The sequence below is a fragment of the Dromiciops gliroides genome, chromosome 3 (assembly GCF_019393635.1).
Source record: "Dromiciops gliroides isolate mDroGli1 chromosome 3, mDroGli1.pri, whole genome shotgun sequence".
In the NCBI taxonomy this organism is placed as follows: Eukaryota; Metazoa; Chordata; class Mammalia; order Microbiotheria; family Microbiotheriidae; genus Dromiciops; species Dromiciops gliroides.
In genome coordinates, this window is record NC_057863.1 from 170,887,987 (window position 1) to 170,911,449 (window position 23,463).

Sequence of the window (23,463 nt, forward strand, 5' to 3'; positions counted from 1 at the left end):
CACAGTGATAAAATGGCATTTATAAAATGACTTTTACCTTTAGCAGAATAGTTTTTCATTGTCCTTTTGTTTCTAGCAAAACAATTTACTTTATATTTTTAAATGGTTCATTATGATGCTTACTCTAAAAGAAAGAAAAAAAGAAAGTAAAGTGTAAATGGAAGTAGTGTGAACAGTGAGCATCTGCCTGGATCATAAAGCAGAAAATGTGGTGTCTTGATTACTCAAGTTGCTCCTGAAATAGTTTTGTCTTTAACACATTCAGGCCAAAAGCATAAGAACAATAGATTATTGCAAAGATTGTGTGATCTAATACAATATTTGTATCAAATTAGTTAGTTTTCTAACCAGGTAAAGAGTTCACTAGATATTCACTAGAAAGTCATAGATTTGAGTCATTTGATATTGAAATTAAGTAAAGTATTTTGGGAAATGGGGGGATGATCACTTTACTTTCTCATGCCACCCAATATCATTTTAAAATGGTTGTTTCTTCCTTCATCATCTATTCATCCAGATCATAGACTATACGTCAAGTATTAAATCACAGATGTTGACAGTGTAGGATTATCTCTGTTTAGAAAGCCAAACAAATTCCTGTGATGCCAGGGCACAGGGTACAGCTTCTCAGGAGAATGGAATTTGCTAAGAAATTGTATTCATTCCTAAATCACAATTGTTCTCATTTCATAAATGGGTAACCGAGATTAGATAGCCACTAGAAACTGATCTGTTTTGTGGCAAAGGTGAGGAAGGTAGTGAAACATGTATTTTCTGTGCATTGATATCAAATTAGAAACATTTTACAGACTAAAAGTATCCCTGGCCAGTCTTAAGTAGATCTTAGCCAGAATCTTTCTTAGCTTTCATTTGGTTGAGAGAAAGTTCATAAGTAGAAGATGGGGAAGGACAGAGGAGCTTCTCACAACTCTCTCTTTGACTTATTTACCACAGTGTTGTAATCCTGCTACAAAGGAGAGTGAAACATATGAAATTATGGGGAAAAAGATACTTAGTGAAAACAAAATAACAATGAAGAAAGGAATCAAACATTTAATTAATTGGTAATATTCTTGGTGCCTACAGCAAATGGCCTCCTCCCTCTCATATCTCCCAAGAACCTTAGTCCACTAGCAAATCAATCCAATTCTGCAATTTTACCAATTAAGAGTTGAAAATAGTGAGTCAAACATTCAACATTTCCTGTTCCATCTGACCTACACTCTATTAGAGGAAGTAATGGAGGAAGAACTTCCATTTCATAATGTGGCTTATATGGCTTATCACACAATCTCTGGTTGTTTTGTCTCCTGGTTTCAGTTATCCATTTCTCTGGAATTATTGTCTACTTCCTTGGCTCCTGGAGGTCTACCAACTAAGCTCCTCTTTCCTCTTTTGCTTTTATTTTCTGTTGCTACAGATCCATTTCTCAAAATTTCACTTAACCCACCCCCCCTGCATCTCTTTTTTTGGGGGGTGAGGAAATTGGAGGTAAGTGACTTGCCCAGGGTCACACAACTAGTAAGTGTCAAGTATCTGAGGTAGAATTTGAACTCAGGTCCTCCTGACTCCAGGGCTGGTGCTTTATCCACTGTGCCACCTAGCTGCCCCAACCCCCCTGCATATTGTACCCTTCTCCTGGTAAGAATACTCTTTATGGATTAGGTATTGTTATCCCATACAGCTTCATTGTCCAAATAATCTTTTTTTTTTAACAGTCTGTCAAGTTTTACTGCACGAGACAGATAGAAGGGTACTATGTACAGAGGAGATGGGGAGAATCATTTCTTGGTCTCCTCCTACTTAGACAAAGTGTTGATGATCTCCTCTTTCTTGGCCTGTAGATGTGCTTCCCAACACTTTTGTGCTTCCTTAGTCTTGGACCAGAGAGCTTCAGCGTGGTCAGCCAGGAGCTTCTTCCGGGCCTTGTCTGCCTTCAGTTTATGAATGTGCTCCATGAGGAACTGCTTATTCTTGAACATATTGCACTTCACCTTCAAGTACAGGCTGTGGTATATATGGTGTTCAATCTTTTTGGATTCATGATATATTCAGAGCAGACGCCATAGAATCTTCATTTACCTCATCCAAGTCACCTTCTCAGGCATATGAGCATTGGCAGTGCCCTTTCTTTTACTAATGCCCATGTGCCTGCCCTTCTGTCAAGCCATAGTATTTTTCTGGCATCTGTCATGGGAGTGCACAGTAACAGGCTTTCACATGATCAGCCCATCTTTAATCAGCTTCCAGATCTGCTGATGGGAATTAGTGTTGGCAATTTCATTGGTCTCATTGGGGTCAAGCCATACCTTCTTTTTTCCACATTGAAGGACACTAGTTGAAAGCCTCTTCTGAAGCCTGAACATACTCATGGCTGCAGCCACAGGGCAGAAAAAGAAAGGAGAGAGCAAAAGAATCTTTTTCAATTCTCCAGTTAACCAGGCGTGATGGAAACATAGAGGTACTTCAGAGAATCACCTGTGTTATCATTTGCATAGTCTTAAATTGTCCTTACAAAGAAAAAAGCTATCTATTCATAGGAAATAATAGGTATCATCAAACATTGATTATAAATTATGTGTAGGACAATGATCACTGATTCATCCACTCAATTTTTGTTGTAGTTGTTGTTCATTTGTTTCAGTCATGGCCAACTCTCCATTACCCCATTTGGGGTTTTCTTGGAAAAGATACTAGAATAGTTTGTCATTTCCCTCTCCAACTCATTTTACAAATGAGAAATTGAGGCAAACAGGGTTAAGTGACTTGCCCAGGGTCACACAGCTAGTGTCTGAGGCCAGATTTGAACTCATGAAGTTGAGTCTTCCTGATTCCAAGCCCACTACTTTATCCATTGTGCTACCTGGCTACTCCATTCATTGAAAAGTAACTCCATAAACATTGTTGTTGTTTGTCATTAATTTTCAAAGAGGACCATGGCATCAGGGTAATGCCATGACTTGCACTGAATTGCATTTAACTGAGGGAGGGTTGTGCAAGGTCATCAACCTCACTCTCTCCTCCAGAGCCAACTGCATCCAGTGGCAGGACATATATCAAGATGACTGGAGATGGCCCCAGATGTTTAGATATTTAGACATTTAATAAGCATCAAACATAAACAAAGAACTTGGCTTGGCAATGTGGAAGAGATAAGAAGTGAACAAGACATTATGTATGTCAGGTGCCCCTAGTTTAGCAGTACTGATAAGTAATAATAGCTCCCTTCATTTACATTGTGTTTTAGAGTATTGATTTTTATTTTTTCTCTTTTTCTGTGATTTTGCTTATGAAGATGACACAAGCTGTGTAAACTCCCTCCACAAATATTGAATGATAACTGACCTGTCACTTTTTTGTGAGGCAATTGGGGTTAAGTGACTTGCCCAGAGTCACACAGTTAGTAAGTGTCAAGTGTCTGAGGCCAAATTTGAACTCAGGTCCTCCTGAATCCAGGGCCTGTGCTTTATCCACTGCACCACCTAGCTGCCCCCTGTCACTTTTTGTCTTAGAGAATTAATGGAAACATTGAGGGGCTAACTGACATTTGCATTGTTACACAGCTAATACCATATCAGAGATAGGACTTGAAGTTATGCCCTTATGATTCTAGGGCCAGCCCTTTATCCAGGATATCCTGCAACTGTTTTATCTATTTGTTTTATTTCATCCTCACAACTCTGTGAGGAAGGCATTACAATTATAATTTCTGATGCATAGAAAAAGTATATTATGGACAAATATGTGAAGTGACTAGCTCATGGTCACGGAGGTTATAAATGACAAAATTGGAACTCAAATCAGAGTTTGTAAATTCAGATCTGGTATGGGTTATATCAATGCTTTCAAACAAGTACAAACAGGGGCCATAAAACCATATGTAAGGATACCTAAAGACCACGTATTAATTTAGAAAACCATATTTTAGCATTATCTTTTCTTATATTTCTTTTTTTGGTTAAATATTTCCCTATTACATCTTAATCTGGTCTGGGCCACATTTCAGCCTGTGGGCCAAATATTTGACACTTGCTTTACACAATTGGTGCTGTGTGGTGCTATGGAAAGTACCCCCTTGCTCCCTAGGAATTCAAATTAGGAATGATAATTTAGAAAACTGCATTTGAACGGACTTTTGTTGGATTCTAGGGATTCTTAGAGACAGCAGTGAATACGTGAATTCCAGATGTGGGAGACTATGATTGCAAAAGAATGTAGATGGGAACAAGATTCTGTATAGGAGGTATAGTAAGGAAGCCACTTTGTCTTCACTGGAGTGTGTGAAAGGAAGGAACGTATAACAAGACTGGGAAGTATGTTGAAGTCAGGTTGTGAAGAGCTTTAAATGTCAAAGAGAATTAATGTTTGTTCCTAGAGGTAATAGGGAGCTATTGTTGCTGATAGAATGATTTGGTCAGACTGGGTGTTTTAGGAAAATCACTTTGGCACCTGTGTGGATTGATGGGTTGTATGTATGAGACATAATCCGGGGAGAACAATTATGAGGCTCTTTAAATAATCTTATTTAACTTTGTATCCTTAACAATATCCAACATAGTGCCTCAGACATAGTTGGTCATCAATAAATGTTTGATTTATAAATGAGTAATTATTAATATTGACTAGATTTGGGGACAGGCAGCAAGGTGGCTCAGTGGATAGAGTGCAGAGGCTGGAGTCAGGAAGACTCCTCTTCATGAGTGCAAATCTTACCTCAGACACTTATTAGGTGTGTGACTCTAAACAAGTTACTTAACCTTGTTTGCTTCAGTTTCCTCATCTGAAAAAGGAGTTGGAGAAGAAAATGGAAAAGCACTCCAGTATCTTTTTTTTTTTTTTGGTGAGTCAATTGGGGTTGTGACTTGCCCAGGGTCACACAGCTAGTAAGTGTTAAGTGTCTGAGGCTGGATTTGAACTCAGGTCCTCCTAAATCCAGGGCCAGCTGTGCTACCTAGCTGCCCCTAGCACTCCAGTATCTTTGCCAAGTAAACCCCTAATGGGGCAAGACAGAAAATGACTCAGTAACAAAGATTTATTTTTTTTCTGTCTGGGGGAAAATGCATGGTGGAAGAAGACTAAAAACGTGTGAAAGATAGCAGCAGATAACCTAAAGATACTGTTTCAGTCAGTCACTTGCCATGTGACTAATCAGCACATCCACTTGGTAAGGTTGCTTATTCAGGTCAGTAGCTAAGAGATCCATCCTCTAATCAAATGAAAGGCAGTACTTTTGTCCTTCAGTTCTGTTTTAATAAGTCCAGGTTGTATAAACGTGTTGTGTGATTACAGAACTCTTCATTAGGAGTTCATTCCCTTCTGAGTTTTGCTGTGGAATCTGCAGCAAATCCCTCCTTTCCTTTTGCTTAGTAAGGGAATGCAGGAGCTGAGTTTCTACAGTGGTGGTGTCACTGCTTAACATCCACTGCAGGTTTGCCTTTCTAATGCCCTTAAAATCCAAAGCATGATTTTTGGAACATAGCAACTTGTTTTCTATGAACAGCAGAAAGAAAATGAATTTACTGGATTCCAATTTACATATGTAAATCAAATAGATTCTGCACCACATTTTTGTAGCTAATATAGCTTTTACACTATGCCTGCACATTATTTTTAATTTGAAATTGAATTTATGTAAATCTTACAGTTCTTGCCTTCTGAATTCCAGTCCTGTTAGAAAGACTTCACACAGATATGTGCTTACATGCATTTTATTTCTAGACAGACAGTAAATCAATAATTATTTAGAAAATGCAAACTATATGCTATATGTATATCTTTTTTTTTTCATTTTTGATTCTGCATGGGGACTGGGAGTGTGGAGATGACTGTGAGCTATTGCTTAATTCCTTCATTACACCAGACAAATGAAATGATCTCTGATGCTAAAAGGTAGTTATTTTGAGCGCCTGCTATCAGTCTCCTATTCACACAGCAACTGGTGGCATCTAAAAATACCCAGCTTTTACCACCAGCGAAGAATCCGGTCACATTTGGCTCACAGACAATCTGCACAAACAGGCTTTAAGATCGCTTCTTCTTGTGACTTCGCTTCAACCCACTCATCAAGCTTAGTTTGCTGCCATTTGGAAGCTATTGAAAAGCCATTAACCGGCAGGACGGTGGGCGCCGCAGTGCAGCAGCACACCTCAGCGCTCGAACAATGTGGCTGCGAGTGCACACCAATTAAATCTTACTATTCCTGGGGATGTGGGATTAGGAGCTGTGTCAATCATCGATGCTACAATAGCACGTGCAGCAGCCATGGTTCAAGGCACATAGAAAGGTTTATCTAACTCCAGCTGCTGCATGAGAATGAGTTTGAAGCTTTTTTTCCCTCACATTTTTTGCAAGATCATGGAATAGGAGCTCCATTCAATAATGCATCCTGAGGTAAACTGGTTACCTGAGGAAGTGCGCTAAATTATGCAGTTTGTGAGGACGACTATTGTAGCAGAAGAGAATGCTGGAACATGTAGCAAGATTTCTGTCTGAAATGGAAACATGTCTCACTATCATTTTATCAAGTGCTGTAAGTAACCTTGTTATTTTTCTTCTATAGCCTCCTTCCATTTTTCATTTGATTTTATGCAAATAACAAAATTGAGTAAGGTGCCATGGAATGAAAAATCCCAATGAGTGAAAAGAATTTGTTACTTGAAATACAGGTATAGAGTCATATGCATTCTCTAGTCTTTCTCCCAAGCTCCAGATTGATTTTAAAGTGATTTAAATACTGGGTTTACTCTAAAACTTTTCATGCAGGCCAAAAGAAGAAAAAAAGAATTATTTCTGTGGGAAAAGATTATACCAGGATGGTTCTGAGTAACAAATACTAGCAGACAAGATAGAGAGCAGGATTCATTAATCAATGTGAAGGTCATCTTAGTATTGTATGCTTTTCAAGTTTGATTGCCTGACAGTTTGGGGGTGATACTTCAGAGTACTAGACTATCTAGACTTGCAAGTTTGATCTTCTTTCTTCTCTTTGACTTTCAACTTTTACCCTTGCACCTTTCCTCTTGAAGTATAAAAAAGAATTAAACCTCAAAGTGGTGTCTGTGCCAAATTCTGCAGGTTGATTCATGATGGTGGGGCAGGGGGGAGGGGAAGGAACAGATTTTCACAAGCTTTTTCTATATGCTGTTCACAAGACAGTCTATGAAATTGTCAGATTTTACATTGTGTTTAAAACAACAAAATTGCTGCATCTTAAAACAGCAAAAATAATAGCAAAGTGGAAGACATTAGGACAGTATTTTCATGGGTTTTGCACCCTCAAAATAACAGGAAATAGTTTGCCATACAAATGCATTTTTCTTGTATCATATTTCTAAAAACTTCTATCATATTTATGTTACAGTCTTCCAGTGGCTATTCATAAATTGTTGAAAGTGTTTTTCTTTTGGTTACCATGAGCATAAAGTGATTTAAGAGCTAATATAATGACTATTAAAAAAACTCAACATATTAGTAAGTAAAGGATATTACAGGTGAATCTTTAACTGTGGAGTGAATACAATTGAACATATATCACTAATGCCTAAAAGGAAAATATTCAGCTTCCTCCTGTCTGTGTGGCACATTCAGGTATGCACTATAACCTCTATTAATGCTAATGAGCTGACTAGTGGGCATAGCCATGTGAATAGAGAGCCTTTGACATTTTACATTTACAGCTCTGATAAATGCACTACAAATTTCAACTCTAATAAAACCCACTAGTAGACTCATCTGTCAATTTGGACATGAGTTCTTAATGGCTTAAAATTGGAACCTTGACTGGAAAGATACAATGAAAAAGCTTGAGATTTTCACTATGAAAAACTTGAGATTATCATTGAGTAGTTTTCTCCCTTTCCAATTTAGGATGATTTTTCTGATGAAGAGAATATTGCTTCTGGTGTTTTCATTGTTGTAAAGGTGCTAGTCGACTCTCAGAACTATATTTCTTTCCTACCTGTGAGTTTGCAAAGTCAAATCTTCTAGCTGCAACCTTCCGCAGCCCAGTGTCCACCCATCCCCCTCCCCATCTCATGAGGGTACTAGCTAAGCAGATTGAGCATTCTTCCTGCTAGAGAACAAGAACAGAGAGATTCAATATGAACACTGGGGGATTAAATGATGCTATATTGGGATTTTTCAGCAAGCAGTTTGGTACCCAAATATAACACTGAAGTGCTTTTCACCAAAGTGGATAATTTGTTTCCTGAACTGTTTTGCAGTTGAGTGTAGAAGCTCAGAAAATGAAAAGGACAGTTATGCTGAGTAAACAGCAGCAATGTGTGTCTGTGTGTGTGTGTGTGTGTGTGTGTGTGTGTGTGTGTGTATGTGTACATTTCTGGAAGTTTCTAGGATAAAATGTGGAAGTTAAATTTAATGAAATTTTGAATAGGTGGCTATAGATCATTAGAACAATACTCCAAATTAGTTGGTAAGTATTTTTTGAGAGCCTACAGTTTCCAATATTTTTCTAGGTGCTATGAGGGACATAAGAGAAGCATGAGACATGTGTTCTGCCTTCATGAAATGTTTAATACACTATATCCAGAAAGACAAGACTAATGCAGAAAGGCAACTACATAATTTTAGGAATTATACTGTCAGATACCAAATTATGCACCACAGATAAGTTCTCTAAGATTTCAGCAGAGAGAGAGATCACAACGGACTGGAACATTCAAAGAAGAGTTGAACTTAATCTGAAAGAATTTTTAAAACTAGTATGTTGAGCAATGGATAAACTATATGGCAAAGTATGAAGAAAGCTCAAGAAGCCATGGGTTTGAAATATGGAACTGACACATTAAATATGTGTGATCGTGGGAAAGTCACTTCAGTAATCCTCAGTTTCTTCCTTTGGGGGAAAATAGAATTAATAATAATGGCACTCTATATTTCATAAGGTTGTATCATGAGATCCAATGAGATAGTATACAGAATGCACTATATGAATGTCATTTATTATTCTACAAATATACATGATATATTCTCCTGCTCATCATTTCTCACAACACAATAGAATTCCATTACATTCATATAGCACAACTTGTTCAGCGATTCCCCAGTTGATGGGCATCCCTTCAATTTCTAATTCCTTGCCACCAAAAAAAGAGCAGCGATAAATATTTTTTTACGTGGGGTCCTTTTCCCTTTTTTATCAGCTCATTGGGAAAAAGACCTAATAGTGGTATTGCTGGGTCAAAGGGTATGAACAGCTTCATAGCTCTTTGGGCATCGTTCTAAATTGAACTCCAGAATGGTTGGATCAGTTCACAGCTCCACCAACAATGCATTAGTGTTCCAATTTTTCCACAGCTTCTACAACATATATTATTTTCCTTTTTTGTCACATTAGCCAATCTGATAGTTGTCAGGTGCTACCCCAGAGCTGTTTTAATTTGCATTTTTCTAATCAATAGTGATTTAGAGCATTTTTTCATATGGCAATAGATAGCTTTGATTTCTTCATCAGAAAACTGCCTGTTCATATCCTTTGACCATTTCTCAATTGGGGAATGACTTGGATTCTTATAAATTTGGTTTAGTTCCCAATTTATTTTAGAAATGAGGCCATTGTCAGAAGTACTGTCTATGAAAATTGTTTCCTAGCTTTCTGCCTTCCTTCTAATTTTGGTTTCATTGCTTCCATTTGTACAAAACCTTTTTAATTTAATGTCATCAAAGTCATCCATTTTGGATTTCATAATATTTTCTATCTCTTGTTTGGTCATAGCCTGTTCTCCTTTCTATAAATCTGAGAAGTAAACTATTCCTTATTCTCCTAATTTACCTATGGCATCATCACCTTTTATGTCTAAATCATGTAACCATTTTGACCTTATTTTAGTATATTGTGTAAGATGTTGACCTATGCCTGGTTTCTGCCATACTATCTTTCAGTTTTCCCAGAAGCTGGAGTCTTTGGGTTGATCAAACAGTAAAACTAAAAACTAACTAAAACTAACTGAAAACTAAAGTCATTTACTACTGTGTCTCCTGTAACTAACCTATTCCATTGATCCTCCACTCTATTTCTTAGCCAGTACCAGATAGTTTTGATGACTGCCACTTTATAGCAGAGCTTCAGATTTGGTACAGCTAGCCCACCTTCCTGTGCATTTTTTTTTCATTAGTTCCCTTGATGTTCTTGGCCAGTTGTTCTTCCAGAAGAATTTTGTTATTATTTTTTCTAGATCAATTAAATACTTTTTAGGTAGTCTTATTGGTATGGCACTGAATAAGTAAATTAATTTAGGTAGAATTGACATTTTTATTATATTAGCTTAGCCTATCCATGAGCAATTCATATTTTTCCAATTATTTAGATCTGATTTTAATTGTGTGAAAATTATTTTAGAATTGTGTTCATAGAGTTCCTGGGTTCCTCTTGGCAAGTAGACTCCCAAGTATTTTATGTTTTTTTACAGTTATTTTAGATGGAATTTCTCTTTCTATCTCTTGCTGCTGGACTTTGTTGGTCATCTATAGAAATGTGGATGATTTATGTGGAATTATTTTATTTTCTTCAACTATGCTAAAGTTAATTGTTTCAAGTAGTTTTTTAGTTGATTCTCTAGGATTCTCTAAGTATACCATCATATCATCTGCAAAGATAGTTTTGTTTCCTCCTTGCCTCTTCTAATTCCTTTAATTCCTTTTTCTTCTCTTCTTTCTTTTTTTTTTTTTTTAGTGAGGCAATTGGGGTTAAGTGTTTTTATTAGGAATAGCTGCTGTATTTTGTCAAAAGCTTTCTCTGCATCTATTGAGATAATCTTATGATTTTGGTTAGTTTTGTTATTGATGTGGTTGATTATGTTGATAGTTTTCTTAATGTTGAACCAGCCCTGCATTCCTGGTATAAATTCTACCTGGTCATAGTATATTATCCTGGTGATCACTTGCTGTAATCTCCTTGCCAATATGTTATTTAATATTTTTGCATCAATATTTACTAGGAAAATTGGTGTATAATTTTCTTTCTCTGTTTTGGCTCTGCCTGGCTTTGGTATCAGCACCATATTTGTGTCATAAAAGGCATTTGGTAGAATTCCTTCTTCACCTATTATTCCAAATAATTTGTATAGTATTGGAATTAATTGTTCTTTAAATGTTTGGTAGAATTCACTTGTAAACCCATCCGGTCCTGGAGAATGTTTTCTTAGGGAGTTCATTAGTGGCTTGTTCAATTCCTTTTTTTTTTTCATTTTTTTTTTTTTAAGTGAGGCAATTGGGGTTAAGTGACTTGCCCAGCGTCACACAGCTAGTAAGTGTTAAGTGTCTGTGGCCGGATTTGAACTCAGGTACTCCTGACTCCAGGGCCAGTGCTCTATCCACTGCGCCATCTAGCTGCCCCTCAATTTCTTTTTCTAATATGGGCTTACTTAAAGATTTTATTTCCTCTTCAGTTAACCCGGGCAGTTTGTATTTTTGTAAATATTTGTCCATTTCATTTAGATCATCAAAATTATGGACATACAGTTGGTCAAAATAATTCCTAATTATTGCTTTAGTTTCCACTTCTTTAGTGCTGAATTCACCCCCTTCTTTTTCTTTTTCTTTTCATTTCTTTTCATTTTTTTGTAGGGCAATGAGGGTTGTGACTTGCTCAGCGTCACACAGCTAGTAAGTGTCAAGTGTAATCAGGTACTCCTGACTCCAGGGCCAGTGCTTTATCCACTGAGCCACCCAGCTGTCCCCAACCCCCTTTTTTTTTTTTTTTTTTTTTTTTTTTGCGGGGCAATGGGGGTTAAGTGACTTGCTCAGGGTCACACAGCTAGTAAGTGTCAAGTGTCTAAGGCCGGATTTGATCTCAGGTACTCCTGAATCCAGGGCCAGTGCTTTATCCACTGTGCCACCTAGCCGCCCTTTTTAATTTTTTTTTTTTTTTTTGGTGAGGCAATGAGGGTTAAGTGGCTTGCCCAGGGCCACACAGCTAGTAAGTGTCAAGTGTCTGAGGCTGGATTTGAACTCATGTCCTCCTGAATCCAAGGCCGGTGCTTTATCTACTGTGCCACCTAAATGCCCCTCCAACCCCTTTCATTTTTGATACTGGTAATTTGGTTTTCTTCTTTTTTTTTAAAATAAAATTAACCAAAGGTTTATCTATTGTATTGGTTTTTTCATAAAACCAGCTCTTAGTTTTATTAATTCTATAGTTTCCTTGCTTTCAATTTTATTAATTTCTCCTTTGATTTTCAGGATTTCTAATTTAGTATTTAATTGGGGATTTTAAATTTTTTTCTAGCTTTTTTTAGTTGCATGCCCAATTCATTGATCTCCTCTTTCTCTTTTTTATTCATTTAAGCATTCAGAGATATAAAATTTCCCCTAACTGCTTCTTTAGCTGCATCCCATAGGTTTTGGTATGTTGTCTCATTATTGTCATTCTCTTGGATGAAGTTATTGATTTTTTCTATGATTTGTTATTTGACCCACTCATTCTTTTTTTTTAATAGAATTTTATTTTCCAAAATATATGTAAAAACAAAATTTTAACATCAATTTTTAAAAAAAACTTTGTGTTCCAACTGCTCTTCCTCCCTCCATTTCCACCCCCCACCCACAAGAACTCAAGGTATTCAAAACAAGTTATACATGAGTTGTCATGGAAAAATTCCCACATTAGCTAGTTGTGAGAGAAAACAGTCAAAAAACCCAAAACTTCAGATTAAGGAATTGTCAAAGAGGAAAAGAAAAAAAAATTAAAATGTGTTTCCATCTGTTTTCAGATACTATCAGTTCTTTCTCTGCAGATGGGCTGCAATCTTCATAAGTCCTTCAGGGTTATATTGGATCATTGCCTTGCTGAAAATAACCACATGCTTCCCAGCAGATCATCCCCCACTATTGCTGTTATTTTCTATACAGTACATTTCACTCTGCTTCAGTTCATGTAGTTCTTTCTAGGTTTTTCTGATAGTATCCTGTTCATCATAACCTGTATATAGTACCTTAAGCTTTATAGAGAGTTTTCTTCATAAAAGCCCAGTAAAATAGGTACCATACTTTTTGCTATTATAATCAATTATCATAACTATTTCTCTCCATCCCACTACCTTCCCATGACATTTACTCTGTCTTCTTTTTTACCTATTCCTCCTCAGAGGTGTTTTACTTCTGACTATCTTCTCCCTTGTTCTGCACTCCCTTTTTTCACCCTTCCTTCCTTATCCTCTTCTCCTCCTACTTTCCTGCAGGGTTAAATAGATTGCTCCTCACAATTGGGTATGAAAGCTATTCCCTCCATGAGCCCACTCCAATGTGATCAGGGTCTCTGAGCTAATTCTGTGTTCTAAATTTTTCTTCCTCCCTCCTCAACCCTCCCTATGAGATCAAGCAATTCAGTATGTCATACTGTTGCAGTAATGCAGAACATCTTTGTCTTCCTTGAAAGTGTTTTGCTTTTTACTGCTCTCTCCCCCAATCTGCCCTTTCCTCCTTCCCTTCTCCTCCCTGCCCTTTTCTCCCTCCCCCTCCCTCAGGGCAAAAATATATTACTATACCTACTTGAGTATGTTAGTTAGTCCTTCTTTGAGCCAATTCTGATATTAAGGTTCACTCACTCCCCAACTCTTTCCCCCTCTTTTACTCTCCTCCATAAGCTTTTTTCTTGTTTCCTTCATGGACTCACTCATTCTTTAAAATGTAAGGGCTAAAATTCTAGCTATACTGTCTAAAAATATCTAATGAGTGGTTGCCAATAAATTATAAGCTTTAGTAAGAGGTAGACTTTTAAGCATTTATTAAGAAGAATAAGAATTTGGTAAAGAGAGGGAGAAAGGCCTAGATTCATCTATCTATTAAAGGGAGAGCACATTTGTATATCCCTTCTCCACCAGAGTCCTCAAAAAAGAGAAGGAGCCAGCACGCCAGCCTCCCGCTTCTTCCTCCCACCAGCCAATTTCACTTCCTGACACCCAAGAAAAACCACATGGTCCTGCCCTCAGAGGCCCTCTCCTCATGTTGGAGCTTTCCTACAGTAAGTCTCCAGCAGGTGGCATCATTCCAAGCATTACAACAATGAGAATATTTAGTTTCCAATTACTTTTCAGTCTACCTTTCTATGGCTCTTTATTACCTGTAAATTTTGTTGCATCCTGATCTGAGAAGGATGCATTTACTATCTCTGCATTTCTACATTTGACTATGAGGTATTTCCCTTATAAGCCTATGTGCTTCCCCTCCCCTTGAGCTTACTTTTATTGTTATCACTATCTTTATTTGTTTTATCTTTCTACATCCTACCTCAAATAAGATTTATGAAACTTGCTATGTCTTTCAAACCTCATTTCTTTTTCTAAATCAGTGAGATTAATTCATAATGCTCCTTTCCACAAAGTTTTGTTGTGGTTTAACCCCTTTTACAATCCTGTTTTGTCTGATAATCTATGATCTATTTCTACAAATGCTAGTTTTTGATGGAGCCAAATGGTCTACTGGGCAATATTGTATAACCCTGGCCCATCAGACTTGATTCTTTTGTTTGTATTTTCCTTTGCTGCTTTCCACTTTGATGATGTGAAACCCCTTCTTTGTATCTGTGACTCTCTATACCATCTTTTCTGGGCTGTGTGCCTGGATTGGCACATATTTCCTTTCACCTAGTGAAAGTTAGTATTAAAACACATCTCTGTAGAATCTAATGTACTTAAATGTCCCCATGCTACCAGTAGAGTTAATTTCCAGGCTCTTTTCTTCCTTCTTTGTATTTTTGTAGTGAAGTCTAATGATATAAAAGTAAACCCTTTCCGCAGGTGATACACAACTTCTTGTTCTGTGACATTTTCTCCAGTATTCTATCTTTAATCTCTCAGTAGCCTAAAAGTGTGGAACAAAATTGAAAATCTCTCATCAACTTTCCTTCTTTTTTTTCCCTGCAGGGCAATGAGGGTTAAGTGACTTGCCCAAGGTCACACAGCTATTAAGTGTCTGAAGTCAGATTTAAACTCAGGTACTCCTGAATTCAGCACCAGTGCCTTATCCACTGTACTACCTAGCTGCCCCCAAGAAGCAGTCAACTTTCCTTCTTGAGCCATGACCAATTATTATTTGACTTGCCTTCTCCTTTCTTTCATATGAAAGACATTTCTCTCTATTACCCCACAAGATATGATTTGGACAGTAATCAAGAAATGTGCTTTTCCCTTGAAATAGTAATTCACTTCTCCTACCTAATATCTTCATAATATTTATAATTATATTGTTGACTTCTTTGTTTCTTTGTGCCAGTGAAATTTTCTTCAAAGATGAAAGAAAAATAAATAAAAGACAAAAAGACTCTGCTCCACATCCATGTATTTGTCCAGGCCTACCAATATGAAGACAAACATTTCATTTCTTAGTTTTTCAGTAATATCTGAAAGTACTTAACTACTTGCTATTTAATCAATTTCCATATTGAATATCCACCTCACATCTGGGATCTTTTAAGGAATGATTTGTATTCTTTCTTTTACTGAATATCCAATTATTTCCTTTGATTTTTATGCTTAGATTTGAAAGATGTTCTTTTTGTAGTGACAAACTATCTCTTCAGAATACTAATTTGAAGTCTCCCTTTGACTTTTTACAACCAAGAAGTTATTTTATGCTATTCTCCTTGGCTCTCCTTAGAATTTGAATGGGTTTTTTTGCCCCTTGCTATGAACAATTGATCTTTCCTGTTGCATATCTGAAATCTGACTACATTGTTCCTTAATGTGATAAACTTGGGAAAAAATTTTCTGTTGGTGTTCTTTGGGAGTTTTTTTTTTTTCTTCTCTTTGGTGTTCTTTGGATCCACTTGATGTTCACTCTATTGTTTTCTTTCAGAGCATCTAAATTTTTTTCACTTTTATTTCTTAGAAAATGTAATCAAGACTTTCATATTAATTTTGTTTTCCTACAAGGTTTATAATATTTAAATTATTCATTTGTGAGCTATCTCCATATTTAGTATTCTTATTTCATTTAGTTTTCATATTTTCTTTCAAACTCAAAAAAAGTATCTTTATTTTCTTTGTGCCTTATTTTTGTTTTCCAATTTTGTCATCCTCTTTTTTTTAGAGAATATACTATTTTTCTTTTTAAAATTTTATTTTCCAAATTACATGTAAAAACAAATTTTGGCATCATTTTAAAAAAAACTTTGTGCTCCACCTTCTCTTCCTCCCTCCCTTCTCACCCACGACCCACAAAAATTCAAGCAATTCAGAGTAAGTTATACATGAGTAGTCATGGAAAACATCTCCACATTAGCCAGATTGTGAGAGAAAACAGACAAAAAACTCCAGATTAAGGAATTATCAAAAAAAAATATGCTTCAATCTCTTTTCAGATACCATCAGTTCTTTCTCTGTAGATGGACTACAATTTTCATAAGGCCCTCAGAGTTATATTGCATCATTGCATTGCTGAAAATAATCATGTCCTTTTCAGCAGATCATCTTACACTATTGCCATTATTTTGTATACAGTACATTTAACTCTGCTTCAGTTCATGTAGGTCTTTCCAAGTTTTCTGATAGCATCCTGTTCTTCATAACTTTTATATAGTACCTTAAACTTGACAAATAATTTCCTTCACAATAGCCCAGCAAAGTAGGTACCATACATTTTACCATTATAATCAACTATCATAACTATTTCCCTCCATCCTATTCCCTTTCCATGAGATTTACTCTATTTTCTATCGTCTTTCACCCTATTCCTCCTCAAAAGTGTTTTGCTTCTGACTGCCCCCTCCCCTACTCCCTACTCTGCCCTCCCTTCTTTCACCCTTCCCTCCTTATCTTCTTCCTCTCCTGCTTTCCTGCAGGGTTAGATAGATTACTCCTCCCAATTGGGTGTTTATGTTATTCCCTCCTTGAGCCAACTCTGATGAGATTAATGTCTTTGAGCTAATTCTGTGTTCTAAACTTTTTCCTCCCTCCTCAACTCTCCCTATGAAATCAAGCAATATAAGTCATGCATGTGCAGTTATGCAGAACATCTTCACCTTCCTCAAAAGTGTTTTGCTTTTTACTGCTCCCTCTCCTAATCTGCCCTTACTTCCTTCCCCTTTGCACCCCCTTATCTCATTGCCTCCCACTTTCTCTCAGGGCAAAATATATTACTATACCCATTTGAATATGTATGTTATTCCCTCTTTGAGCTAATTCTGATGATAGTAAGGTTCACTCACTCCCCCACTCCTTTTCCCTCTTCCCCTTCCCTCCTTAAGCTTTTTCTTGTTTCTTTTATGTGAGTTACTTTTCCCCAGTCCACCTCTCCCTTTCTGTTTCTTCCAGTGCATTCCTCTTACTAATTGACTTTATTTTAAAGATGTCTTCATGGGTCAGCTAAGTGGCACAGTAGACAAAGCACCAGCCCTGAACCCAGGAGGCCCTGAGCCCAAATCTGGACCCAGAATAAGCCACCCCACCCTGCCTGACCCGCCCAAAATCAAGTATAAATTAAAAAATGCCTTACAAATATCATCCCTTCATATTCTGTTAATATTCAGTTCAGACTTGTGTCCTCTGTCTAAGTGTATTCCATTCATCTGGCCTAACACTGAGAAAGTTCTTATGGGTTAGAAGTATTATCTACCCATGTAGGATTGTTTTTATTTGTTTGTTTGTTTGTTTTGCCAGGCAATAAGGGTTAAGTGACTTGCCCAAGGTCACACAGCTAATAAATGTCAAGTGTCTGAGGCTGGATTTGAACTCAAGTCCTCCTGAATCCAAGGCTGGTGCTTTATCCACTTCGCCACCTAGCTGCTCCCCCATGTAGAATTGTAAACAGTTTAATCTTTTAATATCACTCATGATTTCTTTTTCCTGTTTACATTTTTATGCTTCTCTAGGGCCTTGTATTTGAAAGTCAAATTTTCTATTCAATCCTGCTCTCTTTATCACAAATGCCTGAAAGTCCTCTTTTTCATTGACATCCCATTTTTCCCCCTTAAATATTATACGCAGTTTTGCTGGGTAGTTGATTTTTGGCTGTAGTCTCAGTTCCTTTGCCCTCTGGAAGATCATATTCCATGCCTTCTGGGCCTTTAATTTAGATGCTACTAATTCTTGTTTTATCCTTATTGTCACTCCACAATATTTGAATTCCTTTTTTCTAGTTACTTGCAATATTTTCTCCTTGACCTGGGAGCTCTGGACTTTGTGTATAATATTCCTGGGGGTTTTCCTTTTGGGATCTCTTTCAGGAGGTGAAGGGTGGATTCTTTCAATTTCTATTTTACCTTCTGCTTCTAGAATACACAATGACAATTTCTTGGAAGATGATATCTAAACTCTTATTTTGGTCATGGGTTTCATTCAGGTAGTCCAATGATTTTCAAATTATCTCTCATGGATCAATTTTTAGGTCAGCTGTTTTTCCAAAGAGAAATTTCCTACTGTCCTCTATTTTTTATTCATTTGTTTTTGCTTTACTGTGTCTTGATTTCTCATAAAGTCACTAGCTTCCATTTGTTCAATCCTAATTCTTAGGGAATTATTTTCTTCTGAGAGCTTTGTATCTCCTTTTCCATTTGGCTTTTCAAGTTCTTGACTTTTTTCTCATAACTCTCTTGCACCCCTCTCATTTCTCTTTTCATTCTTTCCTCTGCCACTCTAAATCTTCCTTCTATCTCTCCTACTTTCTCTTCAAAGTCCCTTTTGAGCACTTCCATGTCCTGAGACCAATTCATATTTTTCTTGGAAGCTTTGGATGTAGGGGCCCTGAGGTTGCTATCCTCTTCTGAGGGTGCATCTCTGTCTTCCTTGTCGCTAAAGAAACTTTCTAAAGTTCTCAACTTTCTTTGCTTGCTCATCTTGCCATCTTTTACTTGACTTTTAACTCCCTCTTATAGTGGGGCCCTACTTCCAAGCTATGCTGTCCCAAGATTCAGAGGGTCCCAGGTGTTTCACTTTGAAAGAGGGCAGGTTTTTCTCTTGCCTGGCCTGTTCTCTGGTCCAAAGATAAACTCAAGACAACTTGCTAATTAACCAGGCAGCAAAACTTTGTTTACTGTGGTTCTTAGCTCTGACCAGCCTGTGCCCCTCCCCGAGCTGGGCCTCCCCTGCTCAAGGTTTCTTCCTGGTTCTCCACTGGGATGGGATAGGCAAATTCCTCCTTAGGTACTGAAGACACCTCTGTAATCCCTCCAGTTCCCCGCCCCCCACCCTGGCCAGCCATTCAGCCATCTCACTTGACCATAAGCTTAGTTCCAGAAGAAACTAGTGCTGTAGCTGATTCAAAGGCTCAGGGGTAAGTTTCTCTGGTGCAGCCTGCCTGGGGACTGTGTTGGCATTAATGTGTTGTTGGATTCTCCTCAGAGCCCAGCACAGCTCCCTCTAAGCTGTCTTTAGCTAGAAAATAACCTCAGACCATCTTTTTGTGGGTTTTGCTGCTCCATGAGTTGTTTTATGTCTGTTTTGGGGGTAATTTTGTCAGGAGATCTGTGCATTTAATGTCTTTCCTCTGCCATCTTGGCTCTGCTCATCACCCAATCTGAGAATATGCCATTATGGAGAATGTCTTTGTCATTTGTTCTACATTCTCTAGTCTCCCTTTAGATTTCCTTATTTCTTCCTCAAGAGCTCTATAGCTGTCCTTATTTAACAAAAATAATAATTCTTTGATTCTCCTTCTGAATCATCCTGCAAGTTTTTGAGTTACTCCATCATAATTTCAAGGGTATTTACAAAATGTGTTGTAATACCTTCAACTTCCTCAGGAGATTTTGAATAAATTTCATTTCTTGTAAAATCCTTGTTTATTGAGATATCACTTTAATATTTATGCTCCTCCCCATATCTCTTCCACAGGAAGCTTATATCTTTCTTTATAAACCACTTGATGATTTCTCTATGATGTCCTTGAGGAAACTGTGCTTCTTACTGCCAATCTTTTCTCTTCTGAAATCCCAATATTATACTGTCCTTTCCCCAGCTCTTGTATCTTTTTCTCTGTTCTCTAAAATCAACGGGATTATCCAAAATGTGCGTGTCTTAGCGGTGAAGAGGACCACTTGAACACTACTACAGGGAGACTGCATGTGTCCACTGTAACTGGGACTCTTTTCCATTTTTTAGCAATTCTGCTACTCTGAGATCCACTGTCTTCTCTGCAGCAATATTTCCTGTGGGTGGATCAGGGAAAGGACCACCAGGACATAGTGAGCAGGACATTCACAGAAGGCTTTACACTTGTGTTTTTTCATGGCTCCCTCACAAAACCTACTGGGTATCTTTTTCTTCCTATGTTATATAAAAGAATTATAGCCAAGGTTAGACATTTGGTAACCTCTGTCCTCCACTTATTCAGCCGCCATTCAGACTGCTATAGAATAGCTCCCTTCCTTTATTCTTGAAATGTGTGATGAGTCTAATTTATGGTCCTGACTTTTCCAGGAAACTTTTCCACAAAACTATGCAAAGATTTACTTCAGGTAGTCATTAGTCACAAGATCCTCATGGTCACTCTTGAGCAGAAGTTATAGGACATAGAGAAAATTCAGGGACTTGGACATGAAGAAATTCACAGAGTGGTGAATTAGTGACTTATATTTCAAGTGTTTTTATTCATTTATCTGTTTATCTATTTGTTTGTCCATCATCTGTTGATTTATATCTATTTTTATATTCATTTATGACATACTGGACATGGATTTAAGAAAATCTGACTGAGTTTGTTGTTCCAAAGATGTTTCCTATTTTTTGTGAACTTGGGTAAATCATTTCATCTTCCTCAGGGCCAATATTTTCATTAGTAAACAGAGACAATAATAACACCTAGCTTATTGAGTTGATGCGAGAATACATGTGAGATCATATAGAAAAACATTAGAGAAATGCTAGCTATTGCTATTTTTAATAATTTCTTAAGCTCTTTTTTTCATTTTTTAAAAAAATGGAGATGATAGCCATACCATATAATATTACTGTGAAGATCAAATGTAATAATATATGTAAATTGCTTTGCAAACCTTAAAGCACTATATAAATATTAACTAATAAAAATGGGAAGTCTTTTGTTGGGAAATTTGAAAGGAAAAGGAAAGGTGGATGCCAGAAGATGACATGTATTGATAGTATCATAGAAACAATGAAAATGAACTTGGACAGATTTTGAGAGATAGTGAAGGAAAGAAGGATCTAGTGTGCTATGTATGATCCATGGCTTCACAAAGATTCAGACATGACTGAAGGAATGAACAAGAACAATGATGATGGGGACGACGGTGATGAAGATCATGATGATAATGCTGATGGTGATGATAATGATGAAGGAGAATATAAGAATTTCTTTATGGTGAATTCTTTCATCTTCCTATCATTTCTGAATTTGCTTTATGTTGGGCTCTTAGTATTATTTGGAGGTAAGTGAGATGCTCATTGGATACCTTTGAAATTACCATCTTTTTAGTACCAAGATCAGTCTTATAAAGAAACCAGGGAACCATTGATCAAAACTCTCAATGGGTCTTAGGCTTCTTGAGGTTAGTGTTTACTTTTCACTTTGTCTTTATATCCTAAAGTGCTTAGCACAATTTATGAAACATACGATGCTTAGTAAATTTATCATGGATTAACTTAAATTAAATTGGAAATGCTGCCCTTATTCGCTTAGGATTTTTTCTATCTACATTAAATCTCTAGTTTCAACATATTTGTCCTAAAATTGACAAATATAATTGTGAAAAGTCAAAAAGTACAAATGAAGAAAGATGTTGTTTTATTTCAAATTTTGTTCTTTAGTTTGATAATCACCAAAATTAAAAATTGCTAAAGAAATATAGATCATTCCTTAATAGATGCATGATTTATTTTGCTCCTTTCACATGATCATATATAAATTAAACAAGACTTTATTAAACACCTAATATGTTCCATATACAGTACTAGATTCTAGCAGTACAAGGACATAAATGAAATAATTCCTACTTGCAAGAAGCCGAAATTCCACTGTGGGAAACAATATATACAAACACACACACATACATGTTTAGTTAGGTATATTTGTATGTATACATATACATATATGTATATGCATATAAGATAAATGCAAGGTATTAAAGTGTTAGTTGTGTTTCACTGAAGTACTGATGTTTCTCCCTTGTTCAGTTACTACTGTCTGGATGATTGATACTCTTGCTCACGGAATACTTTGCTGCCTCATATAATAATAATGATAATAATAATAATGTCTCATATAATGTATAGTGCTTTACACTTTAGAAAGTACTAGACTACTAGGAGGACAGCTAGGTGGTACAGGCCTGGGGTCAGGAGGACTCATTTTGAGTTCAAATCTGCCCTCAGACACTTACAAGCTGTGTGACTCTGGGCAAGTCACTTAACCCTGTTTGCCTCAGTTTCCTCAGCTGTAAAATGAGCTGGAAAAAAGAATGGCAAATCACTCTAGTATCTTTGCCCCAAAAGCCCCAATTGGGTGTGCAGAGTGTCAGACACAACTAAAAATGAATCAAGAACAACAAAATATTCCTAGGAATCCTGTAAGGCAGGTAGTCCAGGTCAACTACCCTCTTCTTCTGGATAAGAAAATGAAGAATCATGGGTTTAGAGATGTCAGGATCTCTAGTGCAATTCTTTTTTTAATGGGGAAAAAAACTGAGACCCAGGGATCCTAAATAACTTTCCCAGCATTGTATGAGTAGTTAATGACAAAGAGATTTCAAACTCAGATGCTACTGCTTGGAATGCATTATTCTTACAAATGTATATCCTCTGATTTCAAATCAAGTACACTTTCATCACCATTACTTTAATGTGCCATGTAATTTTCTTGCTGAGTATATGATGGTTGAATTTATATTCTACTTATCCAAAGACAGATCCTATCTCCCAAATAAGACTGTAAGTTCTTTCAATACAAAGTCAACTCCTTATTCCTTGCTATTTCTCCCAGCACCTACCATATGACATATCTAAAAGGGACATACTAGACCACAAGCTCCATGAAGGGAGGGGCTATATCTTAGCTAAACTTTTACCTCACTTAGCAGAATTCCTTATTTAAGAGTAGCAGTGTATATTATACTATATTATACTAAATGTTGAATGTTGAACGAATAAGTGACAGGCTGAAAGAATCAAATTTCTCACAGTAAAAATGAATGTTAATACAGGAGAGGCATTTCATAGTTTTTCAGTAGCTATCTTCTGTTATACATTTAGTGTGATGTTTACCCCTTTATGGCTAAGCTTGTCAGTATCTTTCAAAGGAGTTGGGGGATAAGGGACATGGCTACTAAAAATACTGCCATGAAATGATTCAATTTCAGGTTGATGTTTTTGATTAAGTGCAATCCTAACACTCCTCTCTTCATGCTGTTCTTCTATTCTGTCTCTGTACCTTCTCTCCCATCTTCCTTTAACCTTGGAAACTTTGCTCTAAAACTCAGACCACATTTTATCTCTCCCCACCACATTTACCTTTTAGACTTCTGACTGTGACCATTTGCTTACCAGGTTCCTAGATATT

The 23,463-nt window shown here is 36.9% G+C and overlaps 1 protein-coding gene and 1 pseudogene across 1 annotated transcript in view; one reads left to right on the forward strand and one right to left on the reverse strand.

Moving 5' to 3' along the window:
- Window positions 1-1,781: 1,781 nt before the first annotated feature.
- Window positions 1,782-2,372, reverse strand: LOC122750925 (annotated as a pseudogene).
- Window positions 2,373-6,072: 3,700 nt separating this feature from the next.
- Window positions 6,073-23,463, forward strand: part of MYO16 (myosin XVI) — a 746,727-nt gene continuing 729,336 nt past the window's right edge. Inside the window, 1 exon segment of the mRNA XM_043997806.1 lies at window positions 6,073-6,529. Coding sequence (XP_043853741.1) covers window positions 6,502-6,529 — 28 coding nt within the window. The 5' untranslated portion in view covers window positions 6,073-6,501.